This window comes from Columba livia, chromosome 2, assembly GCF_036013475.1.
Source record: "Columba livia isolate bColLiv1 breed racing homer chromosome 2, bColLiv1.pat.W.v2, whole genome shotgun sequence".
NCBI lineage: Eukaryota > Metazoa > Chordata > Aves > Columbiformes > Columbidae > Columba > Columba livia.
Genome location: NC_088603.1, coordinates 62,166,381 through 62,186,117, shown reverse-complemented (window position 1 = coordinate 62,186,117; position 19,737 = coordinate 62,166,381). Strand labels below are relative to the sequence as shown.

At 36.3% G+C, this 19,737-nt stretch overlaps 1 protein-coding gene across 16 annotated transcripts in view; it reads left to right on the top strand.

Annotated features, from left to right (window-relative positions):
* Nucleotides 1-19,737, top strand: part of NFX1 (nuclear transcription factor, X-box binding 1) — a 65,402-nt gene that overhangs the window by 15,935 nt on the left and 29,730 nt on the right. For 15 of the 16 annotated variants that reach the window (XR_002423278.2, XR_002423277.2, XM_065052227.1 and 12 more), the window contains 10 exons: nucleotides 2,417-2,494; nucleotides 4,050-4,155; nucleotides 7,795-7,866; nucleotides 9,490-9,629; nucleotides 10,622-10,721; nucleotides 10,834-11,051; nucleotides 12,121-12,218; nucleotides 13,516-13,546; nucleotides 14,650-14,732; nucleotides 15,251-15,359. Coding sequence is in view for 14 of the 16 variants with exons in the window: in XM_065052227.1 (XP_064908299.1) it covers nucleotides 2,417-2,494; nucleotides 4,050-4,155; nucleotides 7,795-7,866; nucleotides 9,490-9,629; nucleotides 10,622-10,721; nucleotides 10,834-11,051; nucleotides 12,121-12,218; nucleotides 13,516-13,546; nucleotides 14,650-14,732; nucleotides 15,251-15,359 (1,035 nt within the window). In the remaining 2 variants the exon portion in view is untranslated. The remainder of the gene's footprint in view (nucleotides 1-2,416; nucleotides 2,495-4,049; nucleotides 4,156-7,794; nucleotides 7,867-9,489; nucleotides 9,630-10,621; nucleotides 10,722-10,833; nucleotides 11,052-12,120; nucleotides 12,219-13,515; nucleotides 13,547-14,649; nucleotides 14,733-15,250; nucleotides 15,360-19,737) is intronic. The other variant, XM_065052225.1, reaches the window with a different exon arrangement.

Below are 19,737 nucleotides of genomic sequence, written 5' to 3'. Positions count from 1 at the left end.
ATCCATTGTGTGTGCTTTGGATATTACATAAATGTCACTTTTTTACTGGGACAAAAGCTTTTTATTGTGTCTAGCTGAGAAGTCAAAACAATAATTTATTCTGATACAGATTATCTCATTGGAGAACTGCATAAGACCTTTTAGAAATAGGAATATGAAACTGCCCATCGTGATTCTACAGGGTATTTCAAAAAGATGGGCCCAATTTCAAAGCAGTTGCAGAGTCACCATCTTGTGAATGACTGATGCTAGAGGCTGCTTGTGCTCTGGGAAAGACATCTAGCAGTAATCATTTGTAACTCTGTGACACACACTTTCAAGTGGTAAGAGTTTCATTCATGGACAGTTCATGGTTGCAGAGATACAGAGATTTCAAATTGGGTCCATCCTTTTGAAACACCTTGTATACTGCTTTGAAATTGGGTCCATCTTTTTGAAGCACTATGTACTGTATTCTACTAGAGTTGAAGTGACTGAAATATTTTATTTGGAGTTCTTTCTATGTACCCAGCATTGTATATATGTTAAAAATTCGTGCTGTACTACTGCCTTTGGAAATGTAGCTGTAATAAATTTTGACTCGAAATTAACTTGAATAACACAAATTTATTCCCGATGGATTTCAACGCAATAAGCAAAGACAGCGCTGGGCGGCCATGAGGTTGGCTTCTCCAATGGCGCGCCGGAAAAACTTCTTCCAGCCTTTTCATAGGGTCCCGGGTTCGTTGCTCAGAGTGCCACGTCACTGGTTCTTTCTGGGAATGTGTCCTCTGTTGTCAGGCAGTTAATCTCCTATCTTCTCACCTACCCCTGCCCCCCTCCCACCTTTAGAGGATCGAACATTTAAGGCAATTGCATAACACAGGGCAGGGACTTCCCATGTTGCACAATAACCCCTGAGCGTTTCCTTTTAAGAAGCTTTAATGAACAAACATCTCTAACTCTTGGAATTGTTTATTACATAGCCTTCTAGCATTCACTATTCCAGTGTTTGGATCCTTTCTTATGTAATCACCTATGACTCATCTACGCAAGCATGTAAAGAGGAAAGTTACTTGTCTGAAACTGCACATTTCCTAGTCTGTATGTATAATTCCCAGCTCTTTCTACTGGAGGTTCTTTTGAGGAGATCATTTGCCGTGCCATTGTGACAAAAGATACACAATAGGAAGGGGCAGGCTTCTGGGCATGCTACCACAAATGAAGATTTTTGTGGCTGAAAGTGTTGCAAGTAGGGACACTTGCAATATAAAAATGTATGGAAAAAAATTGGCAAATAATTACAAGTAAGGCATCTCTTAATCCTAGAAGGAGGGAGAATATAGCAAGTGCTAAAAGAATCTCTAGTAAACAGGAGTGAGGTGCATTGATTTTGCTTAGCCAACTGTCCTTTTGGTGCCTTTGGTTGGAATTCTACCTACTTCTCTCCTGTTCATGAGAAGATTCACAAGAGTGGAATGTTCATTCTGTAGAATCATCCTCATTCTCACTTTCTTCAGTAATCAGGATTTGTAAGGAGTGGTTCTGTAGCCACTCCTTACAGTGTGGAGTCATCCTACTATCATACTGTAATTACATCTGAATCCAGGAAGAAAACTTTGATTTCTTGTATTTTTGGAGGAAGGCAACTGTGCATGTTCCTTGTGGGTAGACCCAAATAAATGTAGTTATACCTTAGAGGAGCAAAGGATAATCAGTGATTAAGAAGACCAAAATATATCTTGAAAAGCTATTTTGCTTGGTAAAGGGTTCCTATTTTACAAGGTTGTTTACTGTACTATATAGAAACTGTTGCTCGTAGAGGACTAGGCATCCTGCTCTGGGAGAGATGTTGATAAAAGAGGCCAACTTGAAGAATAATGTCCTAGTCAATAGCTCGGTATTGTTACCTTTAAATTAATAAAAGGAGATTATAGTGGTTTATACAGTACTTATTTATTCTGGACATGAAGCAGTACTAAATTGGTCTTTTACAAGACATGTAAACTCGTAACATGAGAGGATAATGAAAAGGAAAATGCAGGTGGTACTTAAGGCTGTAGGTAATTATATTTTTCTCACCAATTTCCCACACTTTAACACTTTTTTTCTCACATCTTTAGATATGATGAACAATCTCTGTATTACAGTAGGAAGTCTTATAACAGGGTACACAATAATAGAAAAAGTGCAATTTAAAAATTTGGGTTTGCCTCGCGTATACAGTTGGAGTCTGGTAAGATGAAATATTGCTGCTGTGTTTATCTTGATACTGTATAAAATGAATATTTATTAACATGCTTTCTCACCACTTCTGAGTAAATGGAAAAATTTGGTTTGGTTGCAGCTGTGGTAAGAAACAAGTTGTGAACACTTATTCTAGGTTTGCAAATTAGCTCCTTTATTTTCTTCAAGTCATTTTTATCTTTAATTACAGATGGTAATAGTGGTTGGAGATGTCCAGCTTGTCAGAATGCTTCTATGCAAGTTCCTAAAATTTATACTTGTTTCTGTGGTGAGTTACTTGCTTGCTTTTGTAAAGAAAAGCAATTTTGTAATTTTGTTTCTTTTTTTTTTTAATTTGAATTCCAATATTGCTACATGTTTGCCTACATCCCTGAAATTTAACCCCATTTAAAACTTTATTGACACTGGAAAGTGGCTGTGCAGAGAATCAGACATATGTTGCTTAAAACATTTTAAAAATGAAATACTAAATCATGTGGTAAATATTTTCATACCATTATGTAGAAATTTTCATGAAAATTTTCATGGAATAATGATAGAATTGGGCTGCTGTGAGAAATGAATGATACAGCATTTGGACATCACCAGTTGCTTATGCAAAGCTATTTTCTATTTGATGCAAAATACTGATTATGTGTTTTGTGATGAAGGGTGGGTTTTTTCACTGTTCCATAAGGAAACTCCTTGCTTATTTTAATTCTGGATCTTGTAATTTTCAGGATTTTCCTGGGTGTTTTAACTAGTTTAATTGAAACTCAAGTGAATAAATGACATCTGTGGTGTTCATTCATGTTTTCCTAACTTGCTATTTGTGGAATATGCAAAAGTATTCTAAAAGAGTTAAAATGATCTGTGTCACCCAAAATACATTTTCTTCGCGTTTTTAATTGTTGCAACTCAAATTTGTAACCTTGGCTGAGTTGCTTCATTGCTAATTTAATTCCATTCTTGCAGAGAGCCAACTTAGGTCTGCATGTGTTAACCATGGCAATTAAATTGAACCCTGATGATCATCACATGCACTTGGAGCTATGAGATTTCTTAACAGTATGTCAGATGAATTATTATAAAATATGGTTTCAGTGCTTATATGAAATACAGAATACTTGAAGCTAACATACTGGATTTATCACTTCTTGTTCAAGATTTCCTGCTGCATTCATCAAAATGTCAGCCTTTAATGTTTAGATTTATGTCAAGTCTGTTTCTTTTTAGAGAAGCGACTTTTATAATTTGCCGAGTCATTTAATTCTTCTCCTATTCCCCATCACCTTACCAGCTAGGTGCTGTTTTCTGGGAATGTTTGTGTGTTTTCTGTTTGTTTTGTTTATTCTTGTTTGTTTGTTTGTTTGTTTTTGTTTGGTTGATTTTTTTTATGTGGGGTGGTTTGGTTGGTTGGTTGGTGTAGGGTTTGTTCGTTTGTTTTTCTTCTTTGTTGAGGCAGCAAGGGAGTTTCACCCTTTAATTTTCTTACATACTATGCAGCCTAACAAAGTAAAGGGGACCTTTAATTTTCCTGTATTTCAGCAGTTTAATTTAATTAAAAATACCAGCTCCTTAAGTGCCTGCTGAGAGCATAGAAGGAAGGAATCTTCTGGAGCTCAATATTCCAGTGGCACTTGTTTCAAAGAAGTTGAGTATATATCAGCACTGAAAGCTGAGCAAAACATAAAACATTTGTATCATTTTGTTTTTCAAAGACAACTACTGCCAGTATTGAAAATACATCTTTTTTTTTTTTTTTTTTTTTGGTATGATACATTCCCCACATTCAGTATTGTATTCAAGGCAATAAATATGTTTTTGTCTTTGGCATTGTTTAGGTAAGGTACACAATCCTGAATGGAATAGAAATGAAATCCCACATAGCTGTGGAGAACTTTGTGGAAAGAAGAGACAGTGTTTGGACTGTCCCCATCTTTGTAACATGTAAGTAAATGTTTATGATATGAATATTGAAATGATCTAGAGAAAACTTCTGAAGACTGTATTTGGGTATCTTTTGACTACAGGATGTGCTTAAAGGTGTATTTGCTTTATAGCTCAACTGAAGCCTGGAAGAAATGGAGGCTGTTTGTGTTTGTATATCTAAAGTGAGGTCATATGAGAGAATGGACACTAGATCAGCAGCAATAGTTGTAGCAGCATTTCCATTATACTTTAGGAACTGAACCAGCTGCCTGATTTATTTCCAGAACTTTCATTGAAGTAGAGAAATAATAGTGAATAGCAGTAATTTAAAACGTGTATCCAGTGCTTCACCAGGTGTTTAGATGCTGCTTTTCATGAAATGGCATTAGTATACCTTAATCTATGAGCAGTGGCACTTGGTAAAACTGAAGGATCACCTTTATCCTTTGTTTCTTTTTGTTTTCTTTGGTTTGTAAACTGTTGAGGATAAGAGGGCATTATATGTATTTATCCATTTGTTGACACCACCAGATGTTTGAACCAGCATCCCTCATGGAGATCTTAATCAGTATTTGTAAATTCGATTTTTTTTGCTAACTTTTATTGGTAAAATTCAACTAAAAGAGGCAAAGAAGAGCAATTTTGTTTTCTGTTTTGGGTGCTTTCCTTTAGATCTTTTTTTAGCAGTGTGGTGGTATCATATTGGTAAGGTTAAGAGCATTAGATGAGCTTTTTCAATGGCCAAACTGTTAGGGAAGTTTCTTTTCCCTAGTTTTCCCATAATAGAGACTCAGGCATGGATTCCAGAAATTCTTATTAAATAAGTAATTTATTCATGAAGTGCAGCATAGAGCAGCTGGAGCTGGGTGCCTCCTAAAGAGGGACCTTCAACAGAAAAAAACCTCGGACTATTAGACACAATCCAAGCCCCCACCCTCCTGGTTGCATAGCAGCAGGATTAGGCAGCACATTAGAAACCACAGGACAGAGTCTGGCAGCAGGCAGAATACTATCAGAGGACAGAGAAGAAGCAGCAAAAGGTGGGGCAGACACAGCCTGAACTCCATCATTCAGAGCAGTAACTTCAGCTACGGCAAGCATTACCTCTTGTGTTCTGATTCCCTGACTCAGCTGCTTTCTCCTGCGCTCTCAGCCATCTCAAACATACTAATAATCCATTTATCCCAGGAACCTGGTTTTTAGGTGACATCATAAGAAGATACATTTCTGCTGATAAAAGGGTCCTTGCAGTGGCCACGGTTATGCTGGGCTTCTGTTTTTAATTATAAATGGCCAGTCTTCTCAACATAAGGTCGTTGCATGGCTTTTTTTGACAAATTCACTGTATCATAAATTTTTTTTCCCAATTTTGTAATACCTCATTTAAGTCTGTCCCCTCCTCTATGCCAAGTGTATTCCCCGCTCTCTTTAACTATATACTATGCATGCTTTACACTGATCAGGCCATGTAATGCCCCTTCAATTTATGTGCCTTACACTGATCAGGCCATGTGCTCCCTCCTTTGTATGTGTGTGCTTTACACTGCCACGCACCTGTGAACAAGCTGCAGCAGTACTTTCACTAAATCTGCTCCAGGAATTTTAGCATTTACCCTTCAGTGCCTCCTGCTTTCCAAAGGTCTCAGGTGAATTCACCTTGCTAGTCAAATTATGTGTTTTTCCTAGTATATCTAGCTTCATTTTCCATGTATGGAAGTTGAACCACAATGCCTGTTTGTATTTGTGTTTTGAGAAATTTTTAATAGTCAGAAGCAATTGTTTCTGTTCTTGGTACACAATCAAAAACTTCAGTCATTTCAACAAATAGATTGTCATCTTACACTTTTTCGAAGGTTCACTAGAACTCAGAACTTTACTAGAACTTTACTCTGAACTTTTTATTTAATGTGTTCATTTTTCTTTACACTTTAATACTTCTTTCTGACACATGAAAATACTCTATTCAGTTTCTTTTCAGACTATCCTTTCAGTGCTATAGCTGTTTTCTTAATTCATCATCACAGATTAGCTTTTAGACTACACTTGTTGATGTAGCTGATATCTTGACTCATCAGAACACGAATTCTCATGAATGCCAGGTACTGACAGCCATCTCAGAAGAGGAGCATGTCCATGGAGGACTTTTTTGCCCAGTCAAAAATAATTAGATTCTTTAACTGCTGTGAGAACTCCCCAACTGCAATTTGGTACTTAACAAACTTTCCTATATTGCTTGGAAGAAACAGCTTTTCCTCTTCTTTCCTATTCCAGTCTACAGCAGAGGCTCAGTCTCTGATACTCTCTTTTAGGAAGTCTTCTGAACAGTGGTGTCAATATTGTGCCTATTGCAAGCTATGGATTCATAGTATCATGTTTTTCTGTCCAGTTTTGCTCATTTCTGCCTTTCCTGATCCCCACTTTAGTGCTTATTGAACTATTCATCATGCCATATAATTGACCTATTAAAGAGAGAGGGTTGTGCTTTCTTTGGTCATTTGTTTTTTGGTTTTGTTTTTGGTGGTGTTTTTTTATGTTGATTGGTTTATCATTTAATCACTTAGCTTTACTGTTGGAACTGGAGTAAGTTGGGTGATAGGTTAGGCCTTGTCAGCTGGGAGGAGTGGTAGAAGAAGGAGGGAGCCACACTGCTGTTGCAAACTACTGACAACAAACTGCTGACATAACTCAATTATATTGCATATGACTATAGAAACTGGTGTACTAATTATTGCTTTCATAGTGGCTGTACTTGGGGAATTTAGTAATTATTCTGTTTATGAGGTGTTTTGGTGTTTGGTGTGTTGTTGGTTGGTTGGTTTGTTTGTCTTCTTTGTCTAGAACATCTGTGCCTTCAGTCCTGGCCAACAATAGTTGTTCCGCATGAAAGTTGCTATTTTTGCGAAGGAAGGGAACTGAGAGCTAGTGAAGGAAGAGTGCAGACAAGTTAACTAAGTATAATTTCCATAAACCCAGTTTTTATGCACCCAGCAGAGATCATATATGCAGATAGGGACCATCTAGTGTTTCTTCAAGTAGGAGGTGAGATCTGATAATCCAGTAAAGGATTGATGGCATTGATGACACTCAGAGGAAATTGCACTTGATGGTAAGAAAGAAAACTGAGGCAGACTTGCTGCATCTCCCACACATTACCTTACAGGAAGAGGAACAACAGATCATACTGGTGTCATTAGAAATGCTGAGTTCAAAGATTAAGCTTCCAACTCAAAAGAAGAAATTCCTAGTGAAGTTTTTGTCTCTAATCTATTTGAGATCACTGAAGAAAAAAGAAATGTATTAATGGTTTGGACATGTGATTATATTTTGAGTGTTATCAGTGATGAATATGGTTGACTTGATGCATGTATGCTGGTGAAAAGCAAAATATGAAATGTGTTAGTAGCACTTACTGTTGATTTGACTGACAGCAGCAGGAATACTGAAGTTTTCCTTCAGTATCAATGACAGTTGAAACTGATGCAACTGTAATAATACAATATTTTTTTTCTTATGTTAATAATGCTTTTATGTCCTGCAGGAGCACAGGTGTTTTGATAATGCACTGTGGATTAGATCATGGTGGATTGTTTTTCTGGGAGTGTAGTAAAACTAAAATTTACTTTACAATTTTGTTTGCTTTTTTGACTTACTTTTAAGCCTGTGCCATCCAGGACCTTGCCCTTCATGCCCAGCCTTTGTGACAAAAACATGTGAATGTGGACAAACAAGGTGAGAATGCTTCTATTATACAAACAAAATAGTTTATTAAAAGTTTATATAATAATTTTTTCTTATAGTTTATTAAAAGTTTGAAGAACAAAGTTTATTCTGATCTATAACTTTTATTTGTGCACTAAAATAATTTGGAGAATTTTATATTTTATAGAAATGCAATTACTTTAAATCTTTTAAGAAAAATAGAAATAATTTTAAAAGAGTTGTCTGTGTTAAAATCAATTCATGGTACATGTAGCTGAGTTGCCCATGTAGTCTGTGAGTTGATTTGATCATATTCTACTATTTATTTTATCTTGTAGAAGACACAGAGAAGAAAGTAGAAAAAGGTTCACACCTTTTCTATATGAATGGAATGTAATCTGGAGTTACTCCATTCCAGAAATAATAATTTCAGAAATACCATGTCAATTTCTGGGAAGCTGTACCACTAGCAAGAGAGAAGTCTGTAGTATATTCCGGACTCAAAGGCTATCTTTTCCCTGCACGTTTCATGCATATAATGTCATTGCCTACAGCAAGACAGTACTGTCTGTGATCGCTCATATTCAGTTGGTCTAAGTCTTTAGAGTCCCTGCTCTAGCTACCGAGAACTGATTCTATGTAACAAAATGTTTGCCTGTGCCTGGTTTCAGAACCAAAACAAACAAAAACTGATTTTGTTGTTAGCATTCTTGCTCTAGAAAAAAAGGTTTTCAGACTTTTAAAATTATCTCTGAAAGTCTGAAAGTAATATTAAGTGATCTTAATTTTTCAAAAGAAGGTACAGATACTTCCATGGCAGTATATGTAGTTGAAAGCACTTTGTCTTCAGTAGAAAGATGGATTGTTTGTAGATCACTGAATTTTATTTTACATAGTAAGATCAACTAATTTTTTTTTAATTCTAGCTATTGCTTGCATTTAAAAGTTTAATAGATGCAACCAACTTTGATTTAATATTTTTTACTAGGTGCCAGCTACCTTCACGAGATTGTTAATTTTTGTAGGATTGCATTTAATACTTACTTCTGAATTGCAGTTTTTCATATGTACTGTATTAGCATCCCAGATGTATGGTATGGCACTTCTGACTTTAAGATGTTTTAAAGCTGCTCTTCCAAATGTACATTTTACAGCCATAATATGAGGCCAGCCAGAATGTAAAAACGGGAGAAATTATTATTTTGTCCCTTTTTTAACAATTTAATTAAAAAAAAATCAACTATCTTTGTAGACTGCTGGCTCACTCTTAAGGCCTGCTTCCCTGTTTTCATTGTAATCAGTGGACTTAGGATCATTTAAGTCTTCAGAAAGATGTCTGTAAGAGAAATATCTGCTCTTCTGGCATAATGCATAACCATATGTTAGGTTCAAGTTATAGTGTCACCTCTGTTTTTTTCCAATCTTGTTGACATAAAATTCTGTAGACTCACTGCTGTGATAAATGTTCTACTTTAATGAGATGGGAGAGGGGAAGCAGGGGCAAAAATGGGGTTATTTCCTAAAAACACTCTCATTAATAAGTTATGCTCCCTTTTGAAGGCTTTGGATTTTAATGAAAAAGTATTTTCTTTTTTAATTAATGCTCTATAGATATTAAGGTAACTGACAGACTATGGTGCCATTTCTCTGCAGTCATTCGGTTCGCTGTGGCCAGTCAACAAAAATTCATTGTTCTAATGTATGTGGAAATACTTTAAACTGTGGTAAGCACAGCTGTACTCAAGTGTGCCATGCAGGAAAATGTTCACCTTGCCAATTAACAGTACAGCAAGGTAAGTATTGTAATGCCTTACATATATCCACTGTATACTATGAAAACAAGAGGGTGAATAAAAGCTAGTACCAAGAGGCAAGTGCTTTATTTTTACTTAGCCAAACCAAAATCTATTGCTAGAATATTTAAAAAATTGAAAATGTGTCAGCATCACTATGTATTTAAATAAGAATATAAACATGACTAGAAAGAATCCTGTCAACATGATTAGGCTGCTGGAGCTGCTGGACTTTGTTAACTTGAGAAGGCTGAGTGATGATCTTTAGGTCCTAATGGACCTAATAGGACCTAATCAAGAAGACAGAAACAGGCTGTGCTTGGGGGGAGGATGAGAGAGAATCATCCAAAGTTGAAATGTTATAACTAGTTATAAGGAAAAACTCTTCTTGGAAACTTGAAGGTTTCAAGACCTAACTGAATAAACACTGAGTAACATGGCCCCTGAAGGACCTTCTGACCTGAATTGACCTATGATCCTACTTAACGTTTTACTGTAATTCTGAGACTTGATTAAACACTACATGGAAGAACAATAGAGGTATAGGAAAGCACATTTCAACAAGCTACTCATGGCTTCTGTTAAAATTTTCTAAACTTGGTCTTGAATGGAAATTAGGTTGTCCAGGTATGTTTGCCAGTATACAAATACATTTTTGTTGAATAGTTTATGTAGAAAATTGCAAGTTAATTTTCTTGACTTTTAAGGTAATAATTAACTTGTGTATACTACTTTAAGTGAACTTTTTGTGCAGATAGTACTTCCCCTTTAGTCATTGTCTCCTTATCAAAACAAATAAAACAAGAATTCCTGCTTCTGTAGGACTGAGAAACCTTTGCCCAAATAAATCTAAAGAAGAACAACTTCATTATCCTTCTAAAAACTGACTCTAACAATTTTTCACACTTTACCTGTTTATATTTGCTGTACTGCTGGAGGTGTTTTGTCACTGACAAAACTGTTGTTTTCTGTGGAATATTGTTTTCTTTCAGTGTGTTACTGTGGAAGCAACTTTAAAGAAGTATTGTGTGGGACAATGGAAGAATTCTCTGATGGATTTGGGAATTTCTCATGTCAGAATATATGTGCCAAGTAAGGTCACCATAATTTAGGCTTTTGAAAAGAAAAAGGTAATTTTATTCACAGTGATCATGATACTCTTAAATAATCTTCTACCCACACACACACACTTATTTTTTTTCAGAAAATTAAACTGTGGGAGGCACAACTGTACACAAGTATGCCATCCTCAGCCTTGCCAGCTCTGTCCACGACTTCCACAAGTAGTACATCGCTGTCCCTGTGGTCAGACTCCTCTCAGCAAGTTACTGGAACTAGGATGTGTTGAACGTAAAGTATGCACAGACCCTATCCCATCATGTGGCAAAACATGTGGCAAGCCTCTCTCCTGTGGTAGCTATGGTAATTAGAACTTTCCGCATCAGAGTATTCAAATTGTTTATTTATTTTTTTTAAATGGTTCTTAAATGTTTCATTTCAATAAATATTTGATTAGTGGTTTTAACCAAACTAAGTGTAAAAGCCACTGCAGATCCTGCAGTCTGGCTGTTTGTTCATAATGATACCTTAAAATCAGGAAATATATGTATCCTTAAAACACTAACACTAGCTCACCTTTTGAATTTTGTTTACATGCACCTTTCCTATATTGGTAGAGGAACAGAGCTGTAGGAATTTCCAGAGAGTAGTATGTATAGGTGTATTTTAAAAGGCTATCTAGATCTTTGACTTTTTTGTGGAGACTGGTAGAGATAAATGACTTTGTTCACCTGTCTTTAGTAAATACTGATTTCCTGCTACTGTAACAAGGTCATAAAGTAGAAAGTAGCATTGAAAAGTTGGAGAAAGTTACCTGCAGAAGCAATTTGACACTTCAGTGAGTGTATTAGGTAACTCAAGCATATTTAGCTGTGAGATTTTTGTGAAGCTCCACAGGCTACGTATTTAATAGTGATTTTTTTAAACTTTAGAGAGAAACCAATGCTGTCAATACGAGGGCTTCTTATTAATGACTTATCCATTGTGTCAGTCCAAAGACAACAAGTAGAAAGGGAATGAATAATTTAGCTTTTAGTTGAGTTTAAGTTAACCTAGTAAGTGAAATATGAAGGTGTGCATGGTAAGTCATTCTTTAGTCTGAAAAGGAAGAAAAAAATTACTTAAAATTTCTAGAACTTGGGTAAGACAGTCTCACATAAGATTTTTTTTTTCATATGTTAATGTAAACAATGTATGCATTTTCAATGTTAATTGTAGACCCAAAACTCTAATCTATAGATTCCGGATTAAAAAGTTGAAAATAATGGCAAAATTTAAGGCACATTTAACTCAAAATAGTTAGTTTGTTGGGAAACCCAGCAGCACATAAGGTTAATATCTCTGACTGCTAATGATCCTAAGAAATAGGAAGTTCCAGGTCATGGATTTTATTTTTCATTAATTATTAATCTTTGTATTTTCATTTTGCTAGAGTTTGTTCATACATGTGAAAGCCTTTGCCATGAAGGAGACTGCAGACCATGCTCTCACACATCAAATATTTATTGTAGGTGTGGCTTCAAAAAAAAGGTGAGTGTATAAAGCTTGACCATGGAAACAGGTAATTTTTGTTGCTTTTGAAATCTGTGGAGAAAAAGGAGCTGAAGTAGTTGATTAAAAGAAAGCGAAGAAGTATAAAAGGTGCTTCTTAGTTGCAAGACCCTCAGTTGCATACTAACTGATAGATGCAAACTAGATTATGCTGTGAAGTGGTAATATAGGCTATTTACTGAAGTCAATTTCTTGAAGTATTTTTGCAGTTTACACAGAATTCTGTTTAAGCTGGCTGTTGTATTTTGTAGAAGTTTTTAGAGAGAAAATTAAATTTACTGGTCCCTGTTCTTTGTACATTTATGTAGTGACCCAAGCAGATTCTTAGCAATTCTCATAGTATGTTTTTAAACTATACTCCTTTCTGTAATCATATCTTTGAAATTTTTAGCTGTTATCACATTAGCCTTGATGACTTTTCTGACCTTTTATATATATATATATATATATATATAATCTATAAGTAAAGGTGGCTTCTGAATATATAAGTCTCTAAGCACATAGAAATGACTGAGACTGTGCTTGAGGTTGGAAGAGTTTTTCCCTGAAACTTTGTTGAAAGTAGTTATGGGAGAGAAGGCTTCAGATTATCTTTCACTTTGAGGCCTGAAACAAAATAATGAGGTTTGGGTTTCAGTTTATGCTGCTTTAGACACCAGAAAGCTGCTTCTTGAAAAACTACAAGTGAACTACAGTGATTATTTAAATCAGTCATGAAAAATGTGATGCTCAGAAATTACAATGTTGATTGACTAAGTTTAAGCCTTCAGTCATCTAACTTTACAATGTTCTTTTCATTCATCACCTTTTATTTTAATGTTAAGGTCTTCAATCTAGGTAAAACGTCTCTGATCATGAGGTTTGACTTCACTCTTTTTATTTTTTTTAATCCAGTCAGAATCACATTTTTTGGATGGTTGGTCAAAGCACAGATTTATGCACTCTGTCATTATTCTCTGAGAGAGCTCTTTTGGTTTCCTCCATGCAAGTTTATGATTTCTTACAAAAAATCTTTTTCTGTTGCTTCACAGCATTATCTGCTGAATCAAATGGGGAATACAAAACTACATTTTTTTTAATTAGTATTGAATCTCTAAGGAAAATATTTGAGATTTTTATTTCCAGCTTTTGTTTAACTTTTGTTTGCAGAAGTGTTACACACATGAAAACTGAGAGTGCTGCTTAGTTCTGTGTCGTGTCGCTAGGTGTTTTCTAGATAACTAAGTTTCAATTGTTTCATCCCTTTTAACCTAATGGATCCCTACTTGTTTCCTAGGAAGTCCCATGTGCTCTCCTCAGAAATAAAGGTACAATGTTATGTTATGTAGATAATGTATATAATTTTTGAAACAATTTCACAACTCATTAATTTTGGGTTTGATGAACTTGGCAAACATCTGATCATTACTGCTTCTTTTATCCACACTTCTGTGCCAAGTTAGTAATTTTTGAGATGCTGCTTTGTTTGGTAGGAGGTTTAAAATAAACTTCTTTCATTTCTATCCTTCCTATACATAAGGAAAGACTTCGTCAGCATTTGATCTGGAGAATTCCAGACAAGCTGTTTCAATTTTAACAGTTTCTTATGCCACCTGCTGTATTCAGTAGGTTGTCCTCTCAGCATCCTGCTTATCTTTGGGTCAGCTTGCACAGCTCAGATATCAAGTAATGCTTTTGCTGTTGTTCTTGTCCAAGTTCCTGGACAAGTTTTGATTCTGTTTTGCAGTTATATGCTGCTTCTCTTTGCATCTGAGCTTGACAGAGACTTCCCATTTGACACTTCTTGGTATTCTGGATGTAGCATCTCAAAAATTACCTCAGTTAACTGTTTAGTTGATGAGCCCCTGTCATACTGAGGTACTTATTCTCAAGATGTAAAGGTAGTAATATGCATATTTCCTAATTTGAGCTTTTATCTGTGAAGACTTTGCTCTTCAGAAGTGATTGCTTTTGTTACTTTTGTATGGTGATAAGGATGTTCTTTGTTAGCACTAGTTTCATGAGCATATCAGCAGTAGCTGTTTTTAGCTGACTTTTACCTCCTTATCAATTTAAGCAGTCTTTAATGGGATGTTTGTGGTACTCATGGTACCGGGATATCCTGTTTCCTGTGTTCTGTTCTGCAGTTTATGATATAAAGACTAATGTGACGTAAACCAGTTTAATGTATTCTGTTCTCCAAAATCCTTTTGAACAAAGGTAAGCTTAAAGGAAGCCAAGTGTTCTCATGGGGAATTAATGTAGAGGAGCAAGTAATGTAAAAGTTTACTTGCTGACTTACTCTGTATTAGTCTCTTCTAGACCATGCTCTGTAACAGCCTTAGCATAATATCATGATCGCAGCTTTTGTTCTCAGCATAAGCAAAGACATAAAAGTTATGACTGTTTTCCTTTGTTTTTTTTTTAATAGCTGCTATTACATTTATGTGTGACAAGAGATGCAACAAGAAAAGATCATGTGGACGACACAAGTGTAATGAAGTTTGCTGTGTGGTGAGTTTATGTGTGGTTTTATAAAATTGTTCATTGTGATGTGTGTTTGGCTTTGGTTGTGATGCCAAAAGACTTTTTTTTGCTTTTATATCTTTCAATTTTTTGTGCATCTTCATTCTCTATTTGTAGTATTGGTCACGCTCAAAACATTTGTGTATGTGATTTTGTTTTGCAGCTTTTGTATTATGGGTATCACTGTAAATGCAAAGACACGTTCCAGCCTAAATGCAATTAAATCAGCATAAAGGTGCTTTTTGTCAATGATTCCAGGGAGAATGAGGAGGGGAAGGATATTACTTAAGAAGCATAAGCTATAATGTAACTATGCCTGCAAGAGAGATCTTAACAGAATCCGCTTTAAAAATTGTATATACATACAGTGATGGAAAAACTGTATAGATCAGGCCTGAGCTATTTTTTGCACTCTACAGTTTTGTCAATTAGTAGACTATGACCTAAAAAAGAAAAATAAAGAGGTTTATATTTTAATTATCCTTTTCTTCTTCGCCTTTCCCTAGGACACAGAACATAAGTGTTCTTTGGTTTGTGGTCGTAAACTCAACTGTGGGCTTCATAGATGTGAAGAACCTTGTCATCGGGGCAGTTGTCAAACATGCTGGCAAACAAGTGAGTTATGTGCAAGAATACATTATTTCTTATATATTATACGAATTTATTCACTTAACTGGTCAGATTTGTACAATGTGACCCAAATTGACCAGAACCTGAAGAATACACAGTTGATTTCTGTTTTTTGTTTTTTCATGAAAGTTAAAGTTATTTCATTTTAGATGACTTTACTAAGTGTTAGATTTTAATAGTTAAAACTGAATTATAGTGAAATATATTCAGTATGTAGTTTGATCCTGCAATCACTTACAAAATTTGAGGAAACATGCAAGGAAAAAAAAACAATTTAGAAAGATAATTTCTAAGTTAAGGGAATTCTTGTTTAACAGTGTAATCTCTATCAAAGATATTGGTGTGTGTAGCAGAATTTGTTTAGCTGTGAGCTGACACAGGCTGGCCACAGGAACAACCACAAACTACGGATGAAATGCAAAGAGTAAATTTATTGTCATTATTTTCCTAAGCAGGGGATCTCCAAAAAAGCACCAAAGCACCAGGGTAGAGGTACGCAAGGGGGAACGCAGGCACTGCAGAGCTCGGTCCTTGCTTGAAGATCAACGAGCCTGCTGGTTTCGCCTGCATCTAGGGGATTCATGCAGGTGCAGTTTACCACACTGCTTTTTGCTTGCAGTAGAGCAGGAATTTCAAGGATATTTGATAAGGTGCCTCTAAGTGTTTCACGAGCCTATGCTATCTAAACACAGAAGTTCTACTTTGTCAAGCACCCAAGGTTAAACAACAATTAGTGTGACATTTGTGTGTTTCTATACCCCAGATGCAGCAACTTGAGCATATTTCCAATTATTTTCCTCATCAATCTTGTGTTATATTCCCACAGCTTCTTAGAATTCAGACTTTCCCAACTTGGTACACTAGTTATTTTTCTCTGGACAGAGACATCTGAAGAAACAAGAGATGCCAGTTGTCTGTGTCTTAGGCTTTCTGGTCATATTCTGGATGGTGAAAATTAGTATCAAATTGCTAGAAATAGATTGACAGCCAGCAGTTATTTATTTTCTTAGGATTGCTGAATGACTTGACGATTTAAACTGGTGCAATAGTTTTAGAAAGATATGTACTTTATTAAAAGCTGTGTCAGTTGGATATACTAGTTTTCTACAACTGCTTTTTACTGCTTAATATAGGGCACCATATATTGATTATTTTGCACCATTACAATAGATAGGGAATACTACATTTTCTGATTTTTGCCTGAAGCAGACAGAAGAATGCTTGTGTATTTCCTTCTGCTAGCAGAGCCTTTAGTTGATCTGAAACATCTTCAAATGTGATAGCAGTTTAATTTTTTTTTCTCAGTCTTATATTTTAATATAGGTTTCCCCTTTCTTTATATACATGTAGCTTATCACAGCAATTATAAGCTATTTATTAAATGCAGTATTTGAAGGTTGGACAGAAAAAGCCCTTAATGGATGCTTCAGCTTGTATCCATCCTTCCACTCAGTGTATACTTAGTTTGAAAGTTTTTTTTAAACCCATCATCGTTAAGTCTTGCAGCTGTGAATTCTAGGTTTATTTTTGCATCTGCTGTAATCTACAATAAAACTGTGAGGGAAGAGTGTTTCTAGAATGGAATATAAATACTCACCTGTAGTTCCCCTTTGGCTTTCATCAAGTACTGTCTTTCATCTAGTAGTTCTGCAGTCACTACTGGAGAAAAGTGAGTCTTCTCTCTCAGAAACTGGGTACTGCTTTGGAACTGCTCACTGGAATGTGGGAAAGAGGACAGTGAGACGCTGAAAGCGTGAACCAGACCTCATGACTTCGGTGAAAAGGAGACAGACAGGTGGTGTCCATTGTAAGGATACTGTTTACCACTGGAAGTGTCTTAGCTGCAGTAGTACATGTGTCCCATGGACATAGTCAAAGAACTTAATTTTTATGGAGACCAACTTATCGTGGAAACATCCTGGAAAAGAGAAGGTACTAGAGACTCTAAAGCTCACTGGTTGAAATAGTGTTGTAGTCTGTCTTAGTAGCCTATGAATAATAGGCTATAATATAGCCTGTGAATAATAGCCTATAATAACAGTGCATATTGACTGTACTTCTCTTTAAAAAAATGTTTTTGTGTCCAAACATTTCTCTTGACAAAGCGAAATAGTAATCTAAACATCTCAGAGGTTCTATTAGTAACCTCTGGTCTAGTTCAGTCTGAATGCATGGATTTTTCTGAGCAGTTGTTTTTCTTCAGTGGATTTCATGGGTTTGATGTTCAAGATCATTAAACTTCTCCACATTGCTGCAATATTTTTGAGGATTGTACTTCACAATCAGTCCTGAGATTAAGATGCCTGTCTTAGCCTTGAGAGACCTAATTGCTTCCTCTGTAAATTGTTCCAATGTTGGATGTGATGCAATTGAGAGGTCAAGCTTCACTGCTGAAATTTTGCAGTGATGCCATTTTCTGAGTGCAGGAAAAGCGGCTGCCTACTCAAGGAATCAGATACTTATGATCATTTGGCTTAAACCTTTGTGTCTCTGAAGTCTCCCATCTTGAATATGTCTAGAAGTAAATCAGCTAAGCAGGATCTTCAAAGATTTCTTACTTGCTTTCCCTGGCTGCTGCTAGTTGAGATTTCAGAGACATACATTGTGTGATTCTGACCCTGTAGGTGACAGGGAGTGCTTCCCAGCACTAAGAAGTCCATTCTTGGCTCTGATGCACCTGTCTAGACACCACTTCGCAGTTGAGCTGCATCAACCATGTTATCATGTGCCATGGCATGGTCAGCAGCAAACCATTTGCTACTCATTAGATTGGATTTCTTGCCCCTGCCTTCATCTTTACTGCTGGTTTTGTTGAAAATGTTGCGCACTGGCATCAAGATGCAATACTAGAGTGCATCTGCTCCCCTGTGGTTTTGTGTGCTTCCCATGTATTTTACCTTCCAGTGTCATTTCTTCAGTACGGAGAGGTGACGTCCCTTTCTGTGCCAGAGTCTCTTTATACACACCTTATACACACCTTCAAGGCAGCAATACATCTATTGGAGAAAACAAATGTCAGCAATAGAGAGGTGCCCTTTTTATTTTTTTTTTTTTTAAATATTTGTCAGATGTATTTCTGTTATTTGGACCAGACCTCTCTGCACTTCCTTTCTGTTATCCCGATTAGTGCTAGTTAAGGTGCCTTCATTATAGTTGATTCTTCACCTATCACTTCTCACCAGTAGAGAGCAGCTAGTGTAGCTGGGTAATGCATAGGTCTGCCAAAGAGCTTGGTCTTTGGTCTTCCTGGGCCAAGGAAGATTTGTGGCTTTGAAGCTTGGGGCATTATGGGTTGTTTCAAGATCTGTAGTAAGGGACAACAAGCCCTACTCATTCCCATGCTTGCTTTCCAGATAATATCCATGAATGTTCTAAAACTTCTCAGCTTTCTCTTCTACTTTTTTCTACTTCTTCCTTAATGTTTTGTTCTCCCAAAATTTATTTTTGCTGGAATTTATTGTAATTGAGTCTCCTTAGACAAAAATTATGATCCTAACTGCTGCACTCCAAGATACATGAACAAATGACTAGCATTTGGCCTGAGATTTAACTGACTGTACAGACCACAAAAAACAACGAGACATGAGAAATTTCTGAACATAACAAAATACACAGTGAAAAGCTGACAAAAGTTTCAGATAGTGCCATGAGGAGTGGATGGATTTCACAGATGTTAAGCGTGAGAGATGACTGAGCTTCACAGGTAATTGGAGGAGGGAGGTATTGGGAACCTTTTGGGGAGTAGAATATTGCAAGGCCAACAGAACTTAGGTAGTTGTGTGATACTGAGATGACCTAGCTAATGATACCAGAAATAGCAGATTTGGATCCAGATGTAGCAAAACTGGTACCAATGGGTAGTAATTTATTTTGGCAGATTATTTGGGAGAAATCAAGGTTAATGCATGGGAAAATGGAGAGAAAGGGAGATTAAAAGGCACTATTTGTACAAAGGAAGCTGCTGGTCAGTGCACTTCTCTGACAGAGCCCTTGTGCACCTGATAACAACTGTCTATCCTGTCCTAGTTAAGAGTAAGATTTAATGTATTTCACTGTAATCTAATTCTCTGTTCTGTGTGTGAGAGGTCTAAGTGCCAGCAACTGGAGACTTGGCTGCAGATCATGGGACCACACAGTCTCTATGCTAGCAACTGGAGAGATCAGACCAACCTATACTGTGTGCCAGCAGCTGGAGGATGGGATCACAAGTTATAGGGACCCCTTGGTCTGGGTGCCAGCACCTGGAGAGACCAGAGTGTGCATATGATTCCCTTGTTAATTTCAGTCCTGTGTGTGCCTGTGTTTGTCTGGGTAATTTGCTAATTAACTTGCTTCAAAGCTGGCTAGTAGGAGATCTGCTTCT